Source organism: Papaver somniferum, chromosome 9 (genome assembly GCF_003573695.1).
Source record: "Papaver somniferum cultivar HN1 chromosome 9, ASM357369v1, whole genome shotgun sequence".
Taxonomy (NCBI): domain Eukaryota; kingdom Viridiplantae; phylum Streptophyta; class Magnoliopsida; order Ranunculales; family Papaveraceae; genus Papaver; species Papaver somniferum.
The window spans coordinates 87344032-87362112 of NC_039366.1; the positions used below are offsets into that span (position 1 = coordinate 87344032).

The window sequence follows — 18081 nt, forward strand, 5'->3', positions numbered from 1 at the left end:
CGCCAAGAGACTTGACATTTTAGGATATATTTCAAGATCTCTTCCACGGGACATTAGAAGATAACTCTGATGAAAACAACTTCGAACTCATTAGACATGATTTTACAACTTTTTCCACATTTTTCGTAGCTTTGATTCCGCCTAAAATTTGCTTTAATGAGTATCAATTATTCCCGGCAATACACAAACTATACATTATTACAAGTCGGATTTATTTTGCAAGTAGTCGTCTGCGTATAAATAACCACGCTACTTATATATTTCCGTGGTTCAAGAAAATAGGTCGAGTAAAGAAAGTGAAAGTATCATTTTCTTCGGAAACCGTAAAATAGAGAGTATCACTTTTCCAAAAACCGAGAGAGTATTATTATGTGGGCTTGAAAACAAAGATCATGCAATAATTGGTGGGCGTGGGCTTAGCGCCTTAACTGTTGAGCACACATAATACCACCAAATATCTATCACACAGTGGTCACAGCCGGATGTATATCGTACACACGTGGTGGACGCACGCTAGGGTTGTTGGACAAATTGGGGGAGTTTTTAAGGGGGTTTCGTTTCTTTGTTTATTCCGCATCCTTCTCTTTGGGGTTTGTTTTTGGTGTTCTTTTTTAGGTCTTGAGGTTGAAATTCGATAACTGCTTTCAGGAGTCCTCTCTGATTGAAACAATTTTGACAAGGTTTGAAAAAAAAAAAAAAAAAAACTTGGATTGCAGAAGATAAAGGAAGAAAATTTCAATTATGCGATCTTCCTGGGCCGATTCTGTTGCGAACTCTGCATCTGAGAATTCAGCTGCTGGTTCTTCTCTCAATAACAACAACATTAATTCTCGATCTTCTTACGTTCCACCACATCTTCGTAATAGACCTCCTCCTTCAGAAAATCCTTCTCCTGCAGTATCAGGTTTTCCTGGTAATTCATCTGGTATTGATAGATCTGGTTACAGTGGTGTTGCTCCTCCTCCGGCTGGAGGTTCCCGATGGGGTGCTCCTAGGCAGGCTGATTTAGGGCAAACTGGTTATGGTGGTGGTGGTGGTGGCCGCATTGGTGGTGGTGGTGGTGGTGGTGGTGGTTGGAATAACAGAAGTGGTGGTTGGGATCGAGGAAGAGATCGAGAGGTTAACCCTTTTGGACCAGATGAAGAAATTGATGTTCCAGAGGAAACTACGGAAAATACTGGTATTAATTTTGATGCTTACGAAGATATTCCCGTGGAAACCAGTGGTGAAAATGTTCCACCACCTGTTAATACTTTTGCAGATATAGATTTAGGTGAAGCCCTAAATCTTAATATTAAGAGATGCAAATATGTTAAACCTACACCTGTTCAACGACATACTATTCCTATTTCTCTTGCTGGTAGAGATTTGATGGCTTGTGCACAAACTGGGTCTGGGAAAACAGCTGCTTTTTGTTTTCCAATTATCAGTGGTATCATGACTGGACAGGCTGCACAGAGACCACGAGGTGCTCGGACGGTTTATCCATTAGCACTTATTCTCTCCCCTACTCGGGAGCTGTCATGCCAGGTGAATGAATGGGTTATCCTTGTTTCTGTCTTTCCATGATAAATTGTGGGCAGTTGCGAAAAAATATTTCTTAACTTTTTCTTTTTAATCATTTTTAAGATACACGAGGAAGCACGTAAATTCTCTTATCAAACTGGTGTTAGGGTTGTTGTTGCTTATGGAGGCGCACCAATCAATCAACAGGTTTGTATTATTATTGTCACCGGTCAACTATTGATGTATGATTTTGTTGGTACTTTCTTTTGGATTACTAGTTCGGTCTATGACGCAAGGATTTCTCATATTTCATTTTGGTTGAGTTCTTCGATTTTTGGTTTTATTATATATGCGAACAATGTTATATAGTCTTTAATGTCACTGCCCCAAATCTCCTCGTTGGGAACTATTACACATTTTTCCAAGGATTATTTGAAATGGCTAAATTCAAGCAAGTACGCCTGTTACTTGCTCGGGATCACCAGATTTTAGCCTTAAGTCTTTTATTAGGTTTTATCTGTTTTGGGTTAGTGGATCTGGATCCTTAAGCCTGATCGCATGGTGACATTTTTTTGAGCAAAGATGGTGGTATCTTTTTATATTTGTAATTTAATAGGCCTGAGCCATTTTTCTGACGCGGTTGTCCTTTTTGTGTCAGCTGAGAGAGCTGGAGAGAGGTGTTGATATTCTTGTGGCTACCCCAGGGAGATTGGTAGACTTGCTGGAAAGGGCTAGGGTGTCATTGCAGATGATCAGGTATTTGGCTCTAGATGAGGCTGACAGAATGTTGGACATGGGTTTTGAGCCACAAATTAGAAAGATCGTTGAACAAATGGACATGCCTCCACGAGGTGCAAGGCAGACCATGCTCTTTAGTGCCACCTTTCCAAGAGAGATACAGGTCAGTCTACGTGTTTATAAAGTTCCCTTATTCTGCGGTTGGCGTAACTTTTAATCCGGTTTGTGCTTGAATCATTTTAGACATGGAGGTTCTTCACCTATCAGATTATACGAATGCCTCTGATAATTATAGTTGCGCAATTGTGAGATACCCAACTTTTGAAATCCTCTCATATGGGAACAGTTCAAAGTTCAACAATTTTTTACTGGAAAGCAATATGTGGCGTTAGAAGCCCTCCTAGTTTTTTCAAATGCTTTGGAGATATCATTCTACAGTTGAACTTACATCATATATGTTCCCTTCAAAATCTTATTTACATGGCTTATACACTTTGACCATATAATGCATATATAATTATTAGCTAAGATCATACATATCTTCTCAAATTCATCAGGCACTCTTTGAGAGTCACGGATTCTCTATGAAGCGATGTATTATTGTTAAATTTATTTTTTAATTCACTGTGCGTAAACAAAAGCCTATTTGCATAAGTATACTAATTCTAATTGGTATACTTGATGCAATATGTATACTAATTCTAATTGGCATACTTGATGCAATATGTATACTAATTCTAATTGGTATTGCCAAACTCTATTTTGTCTGTATTATTCCTTCTTGTATGTGTACTGCACTATGTATTCATGCCTTTCTGATTACAATACCAACGTATACATGTACATTCAATCTGGGTCATCATTTTTCATATACAATACAAAAGTATCTGTTTTAGATTTACTCTAGAATTTGATCAAATCATAATTACCTTATTCAGACCTAACATTATATATTGGGTGGGTTGAGTTAAATCATGGGGGTCCACCATTCGTTAATGTAATAATATTCCCAGTTGTTGAAGTTACTGCTCACTTTTAAATGTTCAAGATGTGCTCTTGATAGTCTTGTCGGAGAACCCTTTTCTCTTTTGCTTTTGTTCTTCTCTAAATTAGTCTTAACGAACTAAAATTTTCAATCACACATTTTTTTTAAGGCGCACATATTTTCACTTTAGGAATAAGGACAACGGTATGCAATTTACTATGTGCCATACAAAAACTTATGTGACAATCTTTATAATGTCTACTTGGTTTCTTGTGCAGAGATTGGCCTCTGACTTCCTCTCGAATTACATTTTCCTCGCTGTTGGAAGGGTTGGTTCAAGTACTGATTTGATCGTCCAAAGAGTTGAATTTGTTCTAGATTCAGACAAGAGGAGCCATCTAATGGATCTTCTTCATGCACAGAAGGCAAATGGAGCTCAGGGAAAGGTAGTAAGTGAAACTCTAAAACTTTCAACAGTGGGCAGGTTTTAATTTATCATTTCTAGAGATTTTCTGATCTTCATACAACTAGAATGTGCACATGTGCTTCAGTACGAAAGCTATAATCCTTTTAAATATAATAGCAGCGCAGCTGAAAGTATATAGAACTACACTTGTCTACCCTTCTCCAGTTCTCTGTAAAACTTCATTTAATGCAATATCTCGTTGTAGTATAGTTGCTAGGATTCACTACAACAACAACAACCAAGCCTTTAGTACAAGTTGGGGTAGGCTAAGTTGCTAGGATTTGCTATTCATGTCAAAAAATTTATGATATATTTCTTCAGTAGTATTATTCGTTATATGTTTGGAACATGGAACTCAAGAGTAAAGTAAGAATTAAAGAAACACCAAAATGTACTACGTTACTTGATGCTTTATAGAGATAACAGCATATGATCTCCGTATGTTATTTCTGTTGTTTCACTGTTATATTCGTAATATACTAATCAGCTTGAGGGTAGCTAGTCAACTAGAATATTGTAGCAAATAATAAAATACATTGGTGTCAGTTCTTGGTTGGAGGAGATACACTTAAATGCTTGTCACTCTTAAACTTCATATTTTTAATGCTTCCTCATTCCACGTCTATGTTTTTTTTGTGGTGTGCTGCAGCAAGCTCTGACTTTAGTTTTCGTGGAGACAAAGAAAGGAGCCGATTCATTGGAACATTGGCTGTGTATGAATGGGTTCCCTGCTACTACTATTCATGGGGATAGAACCCAACAGGTAAATATAGGTGCCTGGGAATACATTCTTTCATTGTGCATGTTGAATTCTTATTTGTATTTGCTACATAGCATCTTAAATGTTTTCTTTTTGTTAAGTTGCAATTCTACTGTAGGTGCATAATCTTATATCTAAAAGCATTTTTTGAAGATACAAAGTTGCAGTCATCTCTTTTTCTGTTCAACTAGTCCATTAGCAATACCAACATTATAACGTTCTAGATCCCTATGCCAGTCCTTGGTGTAAAATAGCCTGTACCAGGCAGGTTGTTACTGAACCCAACTCCCATCCCTTCGAATTGCATCTTCCTTTTATTGGTTTTTTTGGTCTCTATCTGGTTTTTCTTTCAATTAATTTTGTGCTTGATGCATCACGCATAAGCTTTTAGAGTTTGTGCTTAATGCATTACGCATGCCTTTTAGAGTTTAGAGGTGGAGATATGGGAAGTGTTAGAGAGAGCTGGGTTGTTGGGATTTGTATTGTATTCAAGCTGGTGATAGAAGAGTTATTGCATTATTGGATTAGCTTATTTCTTTTATTTTAGAAAACATGCAGTCATGTGCATATTTAAACACTGTTGATTTATCATAGAAAACATGCAATCGTGTGCACAACTTGACTTGAGCTATTTAAATACTGATTATATTTATAAAAAGAGCTTCATTCATTTGTCCACAAAGCCTGTTCCATGTTTCTAGCTTTCTCTGATGTGCAACTTTCGCTTTTCATCTTTTCTGGATATAATGTCACAGACGTGGTCGCCCTAATGTGATTGATTGAAACTTTAGGTTCTCATCTTTTTCTGCACCAACCATTTTAGACTTTTCTTGCTGAATGCTATCTAAGTTTCAACAAACTTCATCCACTTACTTGGCTTGTCATCCTCAGTCACACTTAGCTCCAACACATAAGTGGGTACAGCAACACCTTCAAAAAACAGTACCCTCGTCCACTTCTATTCTTTTATTTCAAGTTCGTTGTCAAGCTTTCTTCTAATCGTGCCACAGATCTTTGCATAATAGGCAGATTTTAGATTTTTCTATATGCATCCATCTTTCAGCTTTGAGATTGATTGATTAATCTCAGACATCTTTACTTTATGTGATTGTTGTCATAACTGTTGAGTCAGTGCTTTGCTTCTTGCCTTCTGTTTTCCGGATCGCCTGCTTGTAACTTGTGAAGGAACTACACAAAAACAAGCAGTATTCTGAAAATGCCCCTAAGACATAGCCAAACATCTTACCAGTTTGATGCGAATCCCGTATGCCTTAGAACTGGAGTCAAAACGTGATGCTTAAAGTTCTAGGGAGAGGGATAACAAGCTGGAGGTGACCCTAATTTCCCTTTCTAGTTACCACTAAACTGTGTTAGGACTTCATTATCTGGGAACTTAACTGAAGGATTTCACTGGAGAAGCTGACGGATGCTTGATGAGATATTGGGAATATTTTGAAATTTTTGCCAACATCCCTTTCTACATGAAACATTCTCCCTATTCCCCTTCCTCTAAACCTATCGAAATGTGCAGTTTATGGATTTTGCCTTTTTAACTCTATTTTAGTTTCTGGATTGTCAAAGATATAAACTTTCTCAAGGATATTCAGGATACTGGTGAGGTGTTTGGTTTACTTAGCACCCAATATTTTGGTGCGAGATATGATTTTGGTCAAATTGAGTTATTTGCGCGTTTAGGTGTATATCACTTATTCTTGCTCCATTTATTTAGGCATGCCCTCGTGGGGTATGGCATGGATTAGATGATGGTTAAATTTTATGGTGCATGGCCTGACTATCTGCTTCAGAGTTGCGATTTGTAATAGTGTTACATACACCTTCCTAATGAATTTTTAATTTTGTATCCATCATTTAGTTCCAGTGGCTAGGCACTCGATCATGTCTTCTCTTTTTTCTTATGAAAGATCTACCGTGGAGGTTTTTGTCGCTTTGTGTTGTTCTGCCAACATGAGGTTTTCACTTACTACTCAGTGCTCCATTCCGTAATTAATGGTTGGACGCTAATAGAATAAAACTGTTTTTATTTTGGCAGGAAAGGGAATATGCACTGAGGTCTTTCAAAAGTGGGACGACTCCTATATTGGTTGCAACAGACGTTGCAGCACGTGGTCTTGATATCCCTCATGTTGCACATGTTGTCAATTTTGATCTTCCCAACGATATTGACGACTATGTGCACCGAATAGGGCGTACTGGAAGAGCAGGTAAGTCAGGGCTGGCAACTGCATTTTTCAACGAGAACAACTCATCTATGGCAAGGTCACTGGCAGATCTGATGCAAGAATCTAACCAAGAAGTTCCTGCTTGGCTCTCCCGTTATGCCGCTCGCTCTACTTTTGGTGGGGGAAAGAACCGCCGGTCAGGTGCAGGTCGTTTTGGTGGTCGTGACTTCCGAAGGGAATCCTCCTATGGTAGAGGTGGTGGTGCAGATTATCACGGTGGAGGCAACAGTGGTGGTGGATATGGTGCACCTTCTAGTGGATATGGAGGTGGTAGTGGATATGGAGGTGGTGGCGGATATAGTGGTGGAGGTGCCAGCAGTGCCTGGGATTAGCAGGCAGTCTGCTTAGTGGTGCTATAGGGTTCTCTAAGAATATATATTTTGGGGGCAAGGGAGTGTACTCATTTTTTTCTTCTCCCTTATCGTGGGTCGATGATGATGACGATGATTTCATGGTCTTTTCCCTCTATCTATCTCTCTTTTTCTTTTTCTCTTCATTTTTCATTATATAAAGTATGTAATGTCGGGTCTCAGGGCAAGTGTTTTCGGATTGTTGATGATGGGTGGAGAAGGGTTCTGTTAGGAGGGTGTGGGGAGATAGCACACCAACGTCCCCAATTAAGCAAGGTGAGTAAAAGAATTTAGTAGTGACTAGTGGTGTTTGGGGGTAGTGGTGGTTCTGATAAATCAAATTATACTAACACATGAGAAAATTTTGTTTCTCCCATTCTCTGTATCATACTATTCCTTTTCTATAACCATTCATGTTCATACACTTATAATTTGGAAAATTTTGATTGTTTTAGAAAATTTTATATAGGCAAGGAAGAAGAGTGGAACTGTTCCAGGAAAGCAAGTTAAAATAGTTTAATGAATGTTATATGTTTTGATTTATGTACCTTTTTTTTACTTAAATATTCATTGGATTAGCGTTGCGCCATATAGCTAAGAGTCTAGAATGGTTTTATGATCAGTCCGGATGAGGGTCTTTACGGGCAGATTTTTCTCCTCAAATCTCATTCCCCCACCCCACCCCACCCCCTAACAAATATGTACACCTTTTCTCGTTGTGAACAATTTTGAATCTAGCTATTGGGTATTAGAAACTTTTTGCAGAAATTGAGAATAACATATGTGATTGAATTGTACTCAAAATTCTTACAGAATCATTCGCACAGGTACATCACTTGTTAAGATAAGAAACTTTTTGCAGAAATTGTTATTTTTGGCTTGCACTGACAACATATCATCTTTATGGAACTCCTGTCTGGCTACTTGCGCAGAATGCTTTCATGTGGGGGAGTATTGTAACATAAAACGCCATTTAAAGACGACTCGATATGAAAGGATCATGCTTTATTTGATCCCTCAATACTCTGCGTAACAATTTGTTGGTGGCAGTTCGAGGAAACTCCTTGACAATCTTAACATACTTCACCTAGTTAACAAAAAAAAAAAAAATCAAATCCGCAATGATTATAAGTGGTTTTTAGCCTGTATGAGAATATCCAATTGGCTGATTTTGGGCAAGATATTTCTTCTTACCATAGTCGACAGATTAGAGGTGGTGGTTGGAAATATATAAAGATCCAGCAATTCGTTTATGTTATTTCAGGTATGGGTATTGGGTGATCTAAAAGTGTAAAATATTTTTCACTCAAAATATTTGTTAGACATATTATGTATCACTGTCTAGAAGTGTCCAGTGCCAACTTCAGAACTGCAGTCTAAATTTCTAGAGCGTTACAACTACAAGGAAAACTTGACCGTTATCCTAATATTTCAAGTTCAAACAATAAGTAGCAAAGAGGATTCAGAAGACAGATAGCCTGAAGTAGATACCTTGAATAAGGGGTTAAGGTTGGCTTGGATGGCTCTTGAGAATTTTCCCATCAACTGTTCCGGTTTAATGTCTGATTCTTTCTTTAGTACAACAAATATAACCAATTGTTCAGGCCCACCATTTACTGGTGCAATGCTAATTGCAGCAGTCTCTAGCACACTCTCGGATGCTCGATCACATATACGTTCAATTTCAACTGAGCTTGTCTGCACATAAAGAAAAAGGTTGAAGCTCTTCCCATGTCGAATTCAAAACTGATGCTAATTTGGAGAAAGTTTGCTGCACCTTGACGCCACCAAGATTCATGGTGTCATCAGCTCTACCCTGAACTACAAAATACCCGTCAGCCGTTCTCTTAAGTATATCTCCATGCCTTCTGAGTTGCTGTCAGTATAAAATACCAAGAAATGTAAGATAGTACTATATTCCATACTAATGTATATGGTAAAATGATAATGACATAATGTACATCTGCCCATCTGCTTGTACATATAAACCCAGGAGAGTTCACAAATAGTAACTGCGTTCCCATCCATTACTTACTACTTAATTTACATCTTTGCCAAAATAAAACCTAAATGCAAGCTTTTAGGCATTGGTCCTAAGATTAGTACACAAATAACTGTTATCATGATTTGTCTCCGTAGCATAATGTAATTAACAAAATAGAAGTAAAATTTGAGTCCCAACCTGCTTAAGATGAAATGGGATTAGTTGCTTTCCCATTTTCGCCAAGGAAGCATTCTTAATAAGAAAGAAAGTCAAAATCTGAGACAAACAAAAGTGCGTACCATTCCATTGTGTTTAGGCATTCCTTTGACGTAAACTTTTTCAAAATCAGCATTAAGCAACCTATTAGTAGCTCCCATATAGAGAGAAAATAAACCGACCTCTCCAACACAAGGTTGATCACTTGGCTGTCATTACATGTTTATTGAAGTACTTCAGTTTATATACATATAAAAACCTTACGAGATAGAAACTTAAGAAATTAGGCAAAGAAATTCTCACATAAGCAACACCATGCTCATCAAGAATGACAAACCCTGTTGTCATTGATGCTGTGCTGAATGCTCCAAAAGATTGTGGCTGTAACAAGCTTCCTAGAATATATGAAGATGAAAGCTCGGTACCTCCACAACATTCAATGATGGGCTTGTAATAAGATCTCGAAGAAAGCCATAGATCATCATCTACATTTGAGGCTTCTCCAGTAGAGGCAAATAACCTGTTAATTTTTTATTTTAGAAAACATACAATAGGCAATCATCTCCATCTGAGGATAAAAGTTATCCGACATGAAGGCTTAAAGTGATTGGATCTCATAAATAAGTTACGATCTACATCTATACATCTACACTATAGCTTTATAATGATACTTCTGGAAAATAACCTTGCTAGTATTAAATTCCCTGCTTCGTTAATAAATTAAAAGGAGACTTTATAAACATGCACAGTTTGTTCAATTTATAAACTAGTTATGAAACTGCTAACTAATGCTAAAAATTAAGCATGCATTGGGTGGCTTACAAACTTGTAATGTGGATCATAGATGCAGGAGATCATATTACGGTCTGCCTTCTTGGTTCTAGAAAGTGAGGTTAAAACATCAAACTTTACCTTATCTGTGTCCAGTCAAGACCATCCATACATTGGGTGTTCTTCCAAGCTTTTACGAGGCTCGGCACTGTACCTAAAATAGTCACACCTGCATCCTACAAACGTTTAATCAAACAAGAAAGAATATAGTATTAGTAATTCACCAGAAATCTCTACAGAAAAGTATAATTTCATCATTAATACATTATTGTTCTCACCTGAACAAATTTTCCGAAACCACGATCGAGAGGAGAGCCATGATAGAGAGCGAGAGTACTGCCATTGAGAAAGCAAGAATATAATAAAATAGGTCCCATAACCCAACCGAGATTTGTAGGCCAACAGAAGACATCTCCAATTTGGCAATCGCAGAATGCCCATGAATCCGCTGCAGCACGCATTGGAGAAAGTTGTGTCCACGGGATGGCTTTTGGATCTCCTGTTTAGAGATTCAAGCATGCTGAATAAATAACAGGCCATATAGGGGACATGAATAGATGTTAAGATGATAATATTTTGTACCTGTGGTTCCTGATGAAAAGAGAATATTCGTTACTGAATCGATAGGCTGGTAAACCGGAGAGTAATAGTTTGGACTGCAAAAAACAGGTTTCGGATCAATAGATTAAGCACCTGACTTGGAAAAAAAGAACTAAATTGAGGTAAACAGTCATATTAAATAAATATTATTGTTTCTAAGCAATACGGTATTCATTAGAAACTCTGCCGAAAAGAAAAGAACTCGTTCAGTAACTCATTTAGAAGCGTTAACAGTCTACGGATACCTCGAAAGGTGATCAACAGAGGAAAGGAAAATTTTCCACGACAAATCCTGCTCCCTTAATTGAACTCCTACATCCTTCCCCTTGGCAGGGATTACGATAGCTTTACATGAATCAGCTGCTACAACACGGCTGCAAGTAGCAAGGTAAATCAATGTTGAAATGAGTATATGTCTCCAAGGGATATGATGAGAAAAGAAGTAAATTTCTCCAGATTATGTTTGTTCTTTGATTTGATGTACATTACTATATCCAGGAGTCAGCGACCAACATGATGACAAGTTGTTGTATTCCCAAAATTTCAATAATACTGTTGTAAATACCAGGAGAAACATAGGTAAACATTACCTATAAAGAGGAAATTTTCTTCCTCCTCTTACAATAAAATCCTGGACAGAGGGTGAAAGCAAACATTATTTTGAAGATCCATGTAATAAAGATAAATGTACTATTCCTTGCTTTTTGACTGAGCATTTGCAAACAACTGAATGGGAAGTTGGCTTTCATGTCACCAAGATTTACAAGTTAACAGCTATTTTGGACAACCAAAAAATATTTTTTTTCTCCAAATTCTTGAACTACTTTGCTTACTTCCATCTTTGTTCGAGCAATTCTGCCAGCACAACTTGTTACGTGAACTGTGAAACCAGTATGATGTAAATATCTCTGTTTAAAGCTTTAGCTCATGTTAACATGACACTTTAGTACTGGGAATAAAAACAACTAGTTATAGTAAGTTTTCTTAGATCTTGATTAATATAAATTTTAAAAAAAAAAACTTTTTGGAATTTCTGTTAAAAGCTCTTCATATTTGAAAGAGTATAATCGAAGTTCAGTGCTGTAAGCAAACAAGAACTCTTTAGATCATAAACACACTAGGGAAGACCTGAGTGAAGATGCCCTTAGCTTTGGATACTCGCAAACGTGTCGCAATTTCTTTTGGAGCAAAGCTGTCAGCAATGGATACAACAATAAATCCTGCGAGCACAATTGCTAAGTAAATGATAACTGCAGTCACTGTCATCGGCATGTCTATAGCAATTGCATCACCCTTCGAAAACATCCCTTCCAGAGCATTAGATACAAGCCTATAACCACAGTGATCATGGTTTTCATTTTTACATGAAAGTTACAGTACAAAAAATCAGAAGACAGAGACTGATATCAGCAAAAACATACATTACTTTGTCTCTAAGTTCCTTCAGCGTCAAATGATTGACAGGGAACTCGTCTGCACCTTCCTCTCTCCATACAACAACCACGCTATCTTCATCTTTCCTAGGATGATTCACAGATAGAAGACAGCATTCAGCAATATTTAAAACTGCACCAGGCAGCCATATTCCTCCCAGCTTCGACTTGTCAGTGGTATCTAGAATGCATTTCGGGCCTTGCCGAAATATGATCGAAAGCTCTTTTAGAGCTAATGACCAGTAAACCTGTACTAGTATTTTGACGTAAATTATCAATATTAGGCAATGAATAAAAGAAGACAGATTTTCTTATTAATGAGCTATTACAGGAAGACAAATGCAAATCTAACAGAACGGTTGAGATGATGAGTATATACAACAGGTTTTACGCCTGAATTGTATAGATTTAGCTAAGCAGCCACCGAGCTAAAATTCATAAATGCCCTTGTAAGGTATCCTATAGAATTTTGTATCCTTAACTGTTGAAGGTTAGATGTTGTCAAGGCTTAAGTTACAGCAGTTAACTATAGATATAGCCGGTGAGAAGCATACTCCATTCATAAGGCACTCTGTGTTTGCTAGTTACGACCAGAATGGCTATATAGTTACCTGTGGAATAAGTCTTTTGTAGAGAATTTACTGAGTTAATGAATACATGGGGGCCATTCATTTTTTTTGTTTTTTTTGTATATGTTATCATAAATTGAGATACGAAATTCCATTACTTTGTACTCATCAATCATAAACATCTTAATGAAATTTCAAAGAAAGAATGCGATATAAGATTTTGGGTCTGTAACTTATAAAGATGTTTTTCCTATGCAAGTAAGATGAGTAGAAGGATCTCTTCAACTTCTCTAACAAGGGTAGAGATTCATACAAATGGGTTATGAGAAGCTAGAATCCCCACCGAATTCCAGTAGGACTTCTAGCAGCAAGATAGAGTGGATGAGTTTCATATTGCTAGAAACATACAGAATCATATTGTGCATACCATACACTTGTTTGTCTTCCTACTTGTGCTTACATAATTAGATTTTTTTTTTATCAACCATAATTAGATATTTTTACTTCTAGAAAAGAGACTTGTATTTGTGTACCTCTGGATGCTCAACTGAGAACTTGTGGAAGAGATTATAACTGGTAATTGGGTCTTGATACGAATTACCCAAAAGCTTTGGACCATGAGCTTCCATGAATCTACCTAAATTTGTTTGTCTGGCCTGCAACCTGCAGGCATTTTAACAAACACTTATCTTTGAGATCATATAATATTCATCCCTTGTTCTATGAAATGGATTGTTTGTTGAAATTGCAAGTTGTGTAATGAGCTGACTGGGGATAATGATGAACAGGAAATCTGATTGCTAGTTTCTTGCCCTCAAACCACTGCCCCTACCCATTTGAGGCAACTTATACATACAATTGTATAGTTTGATGTTAATATTATAGATGTCTCCATCACTCCATGTATAAGAAATGAAATGTATAAAGAAATCAGACAAATTAACTTACAGAGAAGGGAACCAATAAAATGGAAGAGCATTGGTGGAGACCTTCTCCAAATTAGAGTAAACACTGTAATAGATAAGCTGGTGTAGACTATGTGGATGAGATGGTTTTAGTAGTTGTTGAGCTTGTATCTCAAACCAAATATCATAATTAGTAGGATTTGATCCCTGTCCTCCTCTTCCTCTGGCTCCTCCATTAATAGCCTGTTTAAGTTGTTTGTGAAATGCTTCAGCTTCTTCGGTACATAATCCTCCAACTTCAATTATTTCTTTAACTCCTACTTCATATATACTTCCATAATGTTTCTCCATTTCTTTTCTTTTTTCTTTCTTTCTTCCTTCTCCCTAAATCTCTGTGTCTTTTGAGTTATTGTGTATACATTTGCATCACCAGCAACATTTAATTGGACAAGGAAGGGGTTTGGTATGGAATGATGGGGATGAAGGGGTAGTTGGGATTGTCAAGCCTGCTCAGCGGTCCACATTACCTTTTTCAGTTGCATCATTTTCTTGGCGTGGTTCTATACAGGCCATATGTCCTTTTTGATACTGCAAATACGAAAATGCCCTAAATCACAACATTACTAATAGCGCGTTTGGATACCAGAAGCAGAAGTTGGGAGCAGAAACATTTTGCTTCACAAAAAGCTATTTTTTTTTGCTTCTAGAAGCCGTTCTGAAATTGTATATCCAAACTAACTTCTGACTTTTTTATTTCCAGAAGTCAAAAAAACAACTTCTGAGTATTTATCCAAACAGCCTATAAGCGTCACATGCCCATTTCGCGGCTTTCATTTTTCATGGGACATGACCGGCAATATTTTGTGGTTCAGTAAATCAACTTCACCCACAAGTCCTCATCCTTGCATACTTGCATCAAAGTATGCACATGCCTTCACTCTTAAGGCTTCACGCAACGAAAGTCTTTCTTCTTTTCTTTCTAACTCTTTATGCCCCATAAGCATAAGAGGTTTACCATGTGAAAACACTAGGGGTACCAAAATACACCACCAACTTTTTCATAGGCAATATGTATGGACAAACTCAACACCACTCTGAGAGTTTAAAACTCAATCAAGGAAAGTGTTTAGAGTTATCTCTCTCTCTCTCTCCCTCTCTCTCTTGTTATTAGAATGTTTACAGAATTGAATCCGTGAACCTAATTGCAAAGAGAGTTCTTGGACGGAACCAAAGACCAATGTCCAAGGATCAATCAAGTCGTATCCAACAAACTAGGTCGGACGTATCTACTCTGATTGATCAACGCACAACCTGTGATATTTCAATTATAAAGATAAACAATATAATGCGAAAAAGGAAATAACACAAACATCAAAAAATTTGTTAACGAGGAAACCGCAAATGCAGAAAACCCCCGGGACCTAGTCCGGATTGAACACCAAACTAGATTAAGCCGCTACAGACACTAGCCTACTACCAATTAACTTCTGTCTGGAATGTAGTTTAGCCCGAACTCAGTCTCCCACTGATTCAGGTACATTCGCGCTCCTTACGCCTCTTGAATCCCAACAGGACTCCACGCAATTGATTCCCTTATATGACGTCACACCAACTAAGAGTTGCTTCAACTCAATTGAAGACTTTAAACCAAATCTGCCTCCCACCGATTAAGCCTATATAATTGATTTCCTGATTACGATCGAAAGGGATGATCAAATCAAACGTAGGATCAAGGTGATGGAAATCGATAAAAATTTGACAAAAGTCTAGTTATCCTCAAAATCCGGAATTATGCAGCCTAGATTATTATTCACCTCACAAGTATAAAACTTGAGGAATCACAAAGTTGAGACGAAGAGAACTTTGTGATTCTATTTATCTAGTTCAAGTGATAAATCAATAATCGAACAAGATAAGGGTACTCAAGTTATCAAGATAAAAGATAACTGGATCTGATTTCATGAATCCCAATGAAGTCTTTGATAGTCGCTAAACCCTAAAAGGGTTTCTGGAGAGGACGACTCTATATACAACTATGACACACCAAAAAGTAGTGTCAGGATTCAAAGATCCCAGTTGCCAAAAGATCCCCTTATATAGACATTCAAACCATAGGTTTCTTTAGGTTTAAGATAAGATAGCTTTGGAACCAAGCCAACAATATTCACCGTTAGATGAAAACTTTGAAACTCATTCACATAAACAAGATATACACTCTGGTTAGATAAACCGTAACCGAACCGTGTATAAAGACTATAGCCAACATGGTTAGCCGAAACCAGCCGGTTTGAACTTAAAAGCTTAACACTCGTTTTCATGAACACAAGGAAATTTATCTTGAATCACAATCATGTGATCAGATAAGTCTAGTATTTTTCAAGAATTGATCAAATGCAAATTATCTCATAGAAATAATTTAATCGAAATTGAATCATAACCGATATAGTTGGTAAATGCATAAAGTACAAATATATGAGTCGTTGGTGAATCGGCTGAGTCATGGTACGCAAAACTAATGAGCAAAACCGAGTGTCGGAGTTGACAAAACTTTTTCAGTTCACATACCGGTTTGCAAACTTAGGTGCAAAACTGAGTTCCGGAGTTGACAGAACTTTTTCAGTTTACGAACCGGTTTGGAAACCTTAAGACTTTACCGGTTCCGGAGTTCACAGATTCTTTTCAGTTTGCGTACCGGTTTGGGTGCTAAAATGGTTTAGGAACATAGAACTATATTGGTTCGCATACCGGTTTGGATACTTAAACCCGGTTCCCTTACCACAGTTCCAAAATAGTTTGCATACGAATATGCATACCTATCCGGATCAAGAAACAAACAGATTTTTCCATCATGTGCATATGAATATGCGTATCACATAAATCTGTAAGTCGATACATAGATATCCGCTACGTGTACGAGTACATGTAATACGACTTCAGACATGTAATAGTTATCTCAGTTTGTAAGAATGATAACACTGTCTTGTATTCTGAATATAGTAGTTCTATATTTTTCTCTAAATCAATTTGAAACATTCCCGAATAACATCAATAACACATATCACTGTTCCAGGCTATTTTTGAATGACAAACTTGAATCATGATTTGGTTCCGAACAATAAATTGCTCTCCACTGAAATTGATCAAGTATGAACAAATGTTCATTAAACTTAGTCATTATATTTCGAGAAATTCGTAAACTAAATAATTAGTTCTCGACTCGAAATTCTTGTCTATGCAAGCTAGTCTAATTAGCTACGCAACAAACGTCTCAAGGATAGAAAAGTGAATATAACTTGAGAAATAGGTGGTTCAGTCTTAACTTACCTTTTGTTGATGGAGTTCTCCAAAAGCTTCGGTTGATCTTCGCTTCAAATGGTAGAACGCAAATGATGACTGGTTCGTTTCTCAACTACCTCTATCCTAGACCGAGACTTAACTAATTGTAGACTAGAAATCAAGATATAGTTTTGACAACTAAATTTGACAACAAGCTTGATATGGCAATACTTGTGAGTTCGACCAAGATGTGCTCTAACACCATGCATCAATGTACTTAAACAATCTCAGAAAAATCAGCAAAACCAAGAATACAAAGATATAACACAACATTCTTTTTTGTTGCATTAAGGAAGATTACGTAACACACTCCATCACATGGACCAAATAGGTCATTCACCCTCTTGGTGAATGCCTATCTCTCTCTACAATTCAGTGGTTCTTCTACAATCGAACAACCCTAAACTTATTAATCTCTAGCCTATTTATACTGGTAAGATTAGGATAAAACTTGTGTGCAACCATTTCAACATCCTATGAGCATCCAAGTCTCCGTAGGTAGTTTCCCTAACCGCCAATGTGCTTTTCAACTGCCACCTTTTGTGTTGTCAATACAATGGATGCCACATATGTTCTTGGTGGTTAGGTTTTTCCAAACTCGGTTATAAAGCCACTTTATAACCGTCTCAAACCAACTCCTTGCTCTGGCATGCATGTGATACACACACAACTTGTAACTCACAGTCCGAGCCAATGTATAATTAACATAACGCAACACTCGTCTTGGCCTGATCCAATGTACAACTATCTTAACGTTATAATCAATTTGGACATGCATTTAACTCCTATTGATGCCAACATCCGAGTAAGATCATGTCAATCATGCCCTGATTTGCTGCTTAGTTCAGCTTCATACTTTAGGTGTATCACTTGTATTGTTTTTGCCGAGCAATAGACAACAATGTCACATTTGGCAATGCCACTGTTGCATATGCATTGTCCATGCCTCGGCCAATGCTTGGGCCGATGACTAAGTCATTCCATGACTTGCATTGCATCCCTATTTCCTTCATTGAGTCGGGATAACTTTGAATCAAGGATATGAAACACTATCACATAATATTACATGTGTCAAGTAGCATTTCTTGTTTCAGTTATGATAGCGCTTCATCGTCGGATAATGCAGCTCCATCTCCCAGGCCATTGATTTCAATGCGCAATC

The 18081-nt window shown here is 37.3% G+C and overlaps 2 protein-coding genes across 3 annotated transcripts; one reads left to right on the forward strand and one right to left on the reverse strand.

Moving 5' to 3' along the window:
* The first annotated feature begins 741 nt into the window (after positions 1-741).
* On the forward strand, positions 742-7592 carry LOC113309757 (DEAD-box ATP-dependent RNA helicase 37-like). The gene is made up of 6 exons (XM_026558273.1): positions 742-1530; positions 1630-1713; positions 2165-2407; positions 3508-3675; positions 4345-4458; positions 6506-7592. The coding sequence occupies exons 1-6, from the start codon at positions 742-744 to the stop codon at positions 7025-7027; spliced, it is 1920 nt and encodes a 639-aa protein (XP_026414058.1). The 3' UTR covers positions 7028-7592.
* Positions 7593-7801: 209 nt separating this feature from the next.
* On the reverse strand, positions 7802-14091 carry LOC113309756 (probable acyl-activating enzyme 18, peroxisomal). 2 transcript variants are annotated; one of them, XM_026558271.1, is made up of 14 exons: positions 13627-14091; positions 13212-13341; positions 12098-12357; positions 11805-12006; positions 11267-11307; positions 10922-11050; positions 10659-10732; positions 10355-10575; positions 10158-10252; positions 9549-9765; positions 9329-9454; positions 8823-8921; positions 8537-8743; positions 7802-8132 (listed from the first exon to the last, which is right to left on the reverse strand). In XM_026558271.1, exons 1-14 carry the CDS (start codon positions 13932-13934, stop codon positions 8019-8021), a joined length of 2223 nt encoding a protein of 740 aa, XP_026414056.1. In that variant the 5' UTR covers positions 13935-14091; the 3' UTR covers positions 7802-8018. The 2 variants fall into 2 exon arrangements, with proteins under 2 accessions (XP_026414056.1, XP_026414057.1); XM_026558272.1 differs by lacking the exon at positions 13627-14091 and having other exon boundaries at positions 12098-12362; positions 13212-13331.
* Between the last annotated feature and the right edge of the window lie 3990 nt (positions 14092-18081).

Coding starts and splice junctions, on each gene's coding strand:
- LOC113309757 (XM_026558273.1), top strand. CDS start 742: ATGCGATCTTCCTGGGCCGATTCTGTTGCGAACTCTGCATCTGAGAAT. Junction 2,408..3,507: donor CCTTTCCAAGAGAGATACAG/GTCAGTCTACGT, acceptor TTTCTTGTGCAG/AGATTGGCCTCTGACTTCCT. Junction 3,676..4,344: donor CAAATGGAGCTCAGGGAAAG/GTAGTAAGTGAA, acceptor GGTGTGCTGCAG/CAAGCTCTGACTTTAGTTTT.
- LOC113309756 (XM_026558271.1), bottom strand. CDS start 13,934: ATGGAGAAACATTATGGAAGTATATATGAAGTAGGAGTTAAAGAAATA. Junction 8,922..9,328: donor TGCCTAAACACAATGGAATG/GTACGCACTTTT, acceptor TTATACTGACAG/CAACTCAGAAGGCATGGAGA. Junction 8,744..8,822: donor TGAATCTTGGTGGCGTCAAG/GTGCAGCAAACT, acceptor CTTTATGTGCAG/ACAAGCTCAGTTGAAATTGA.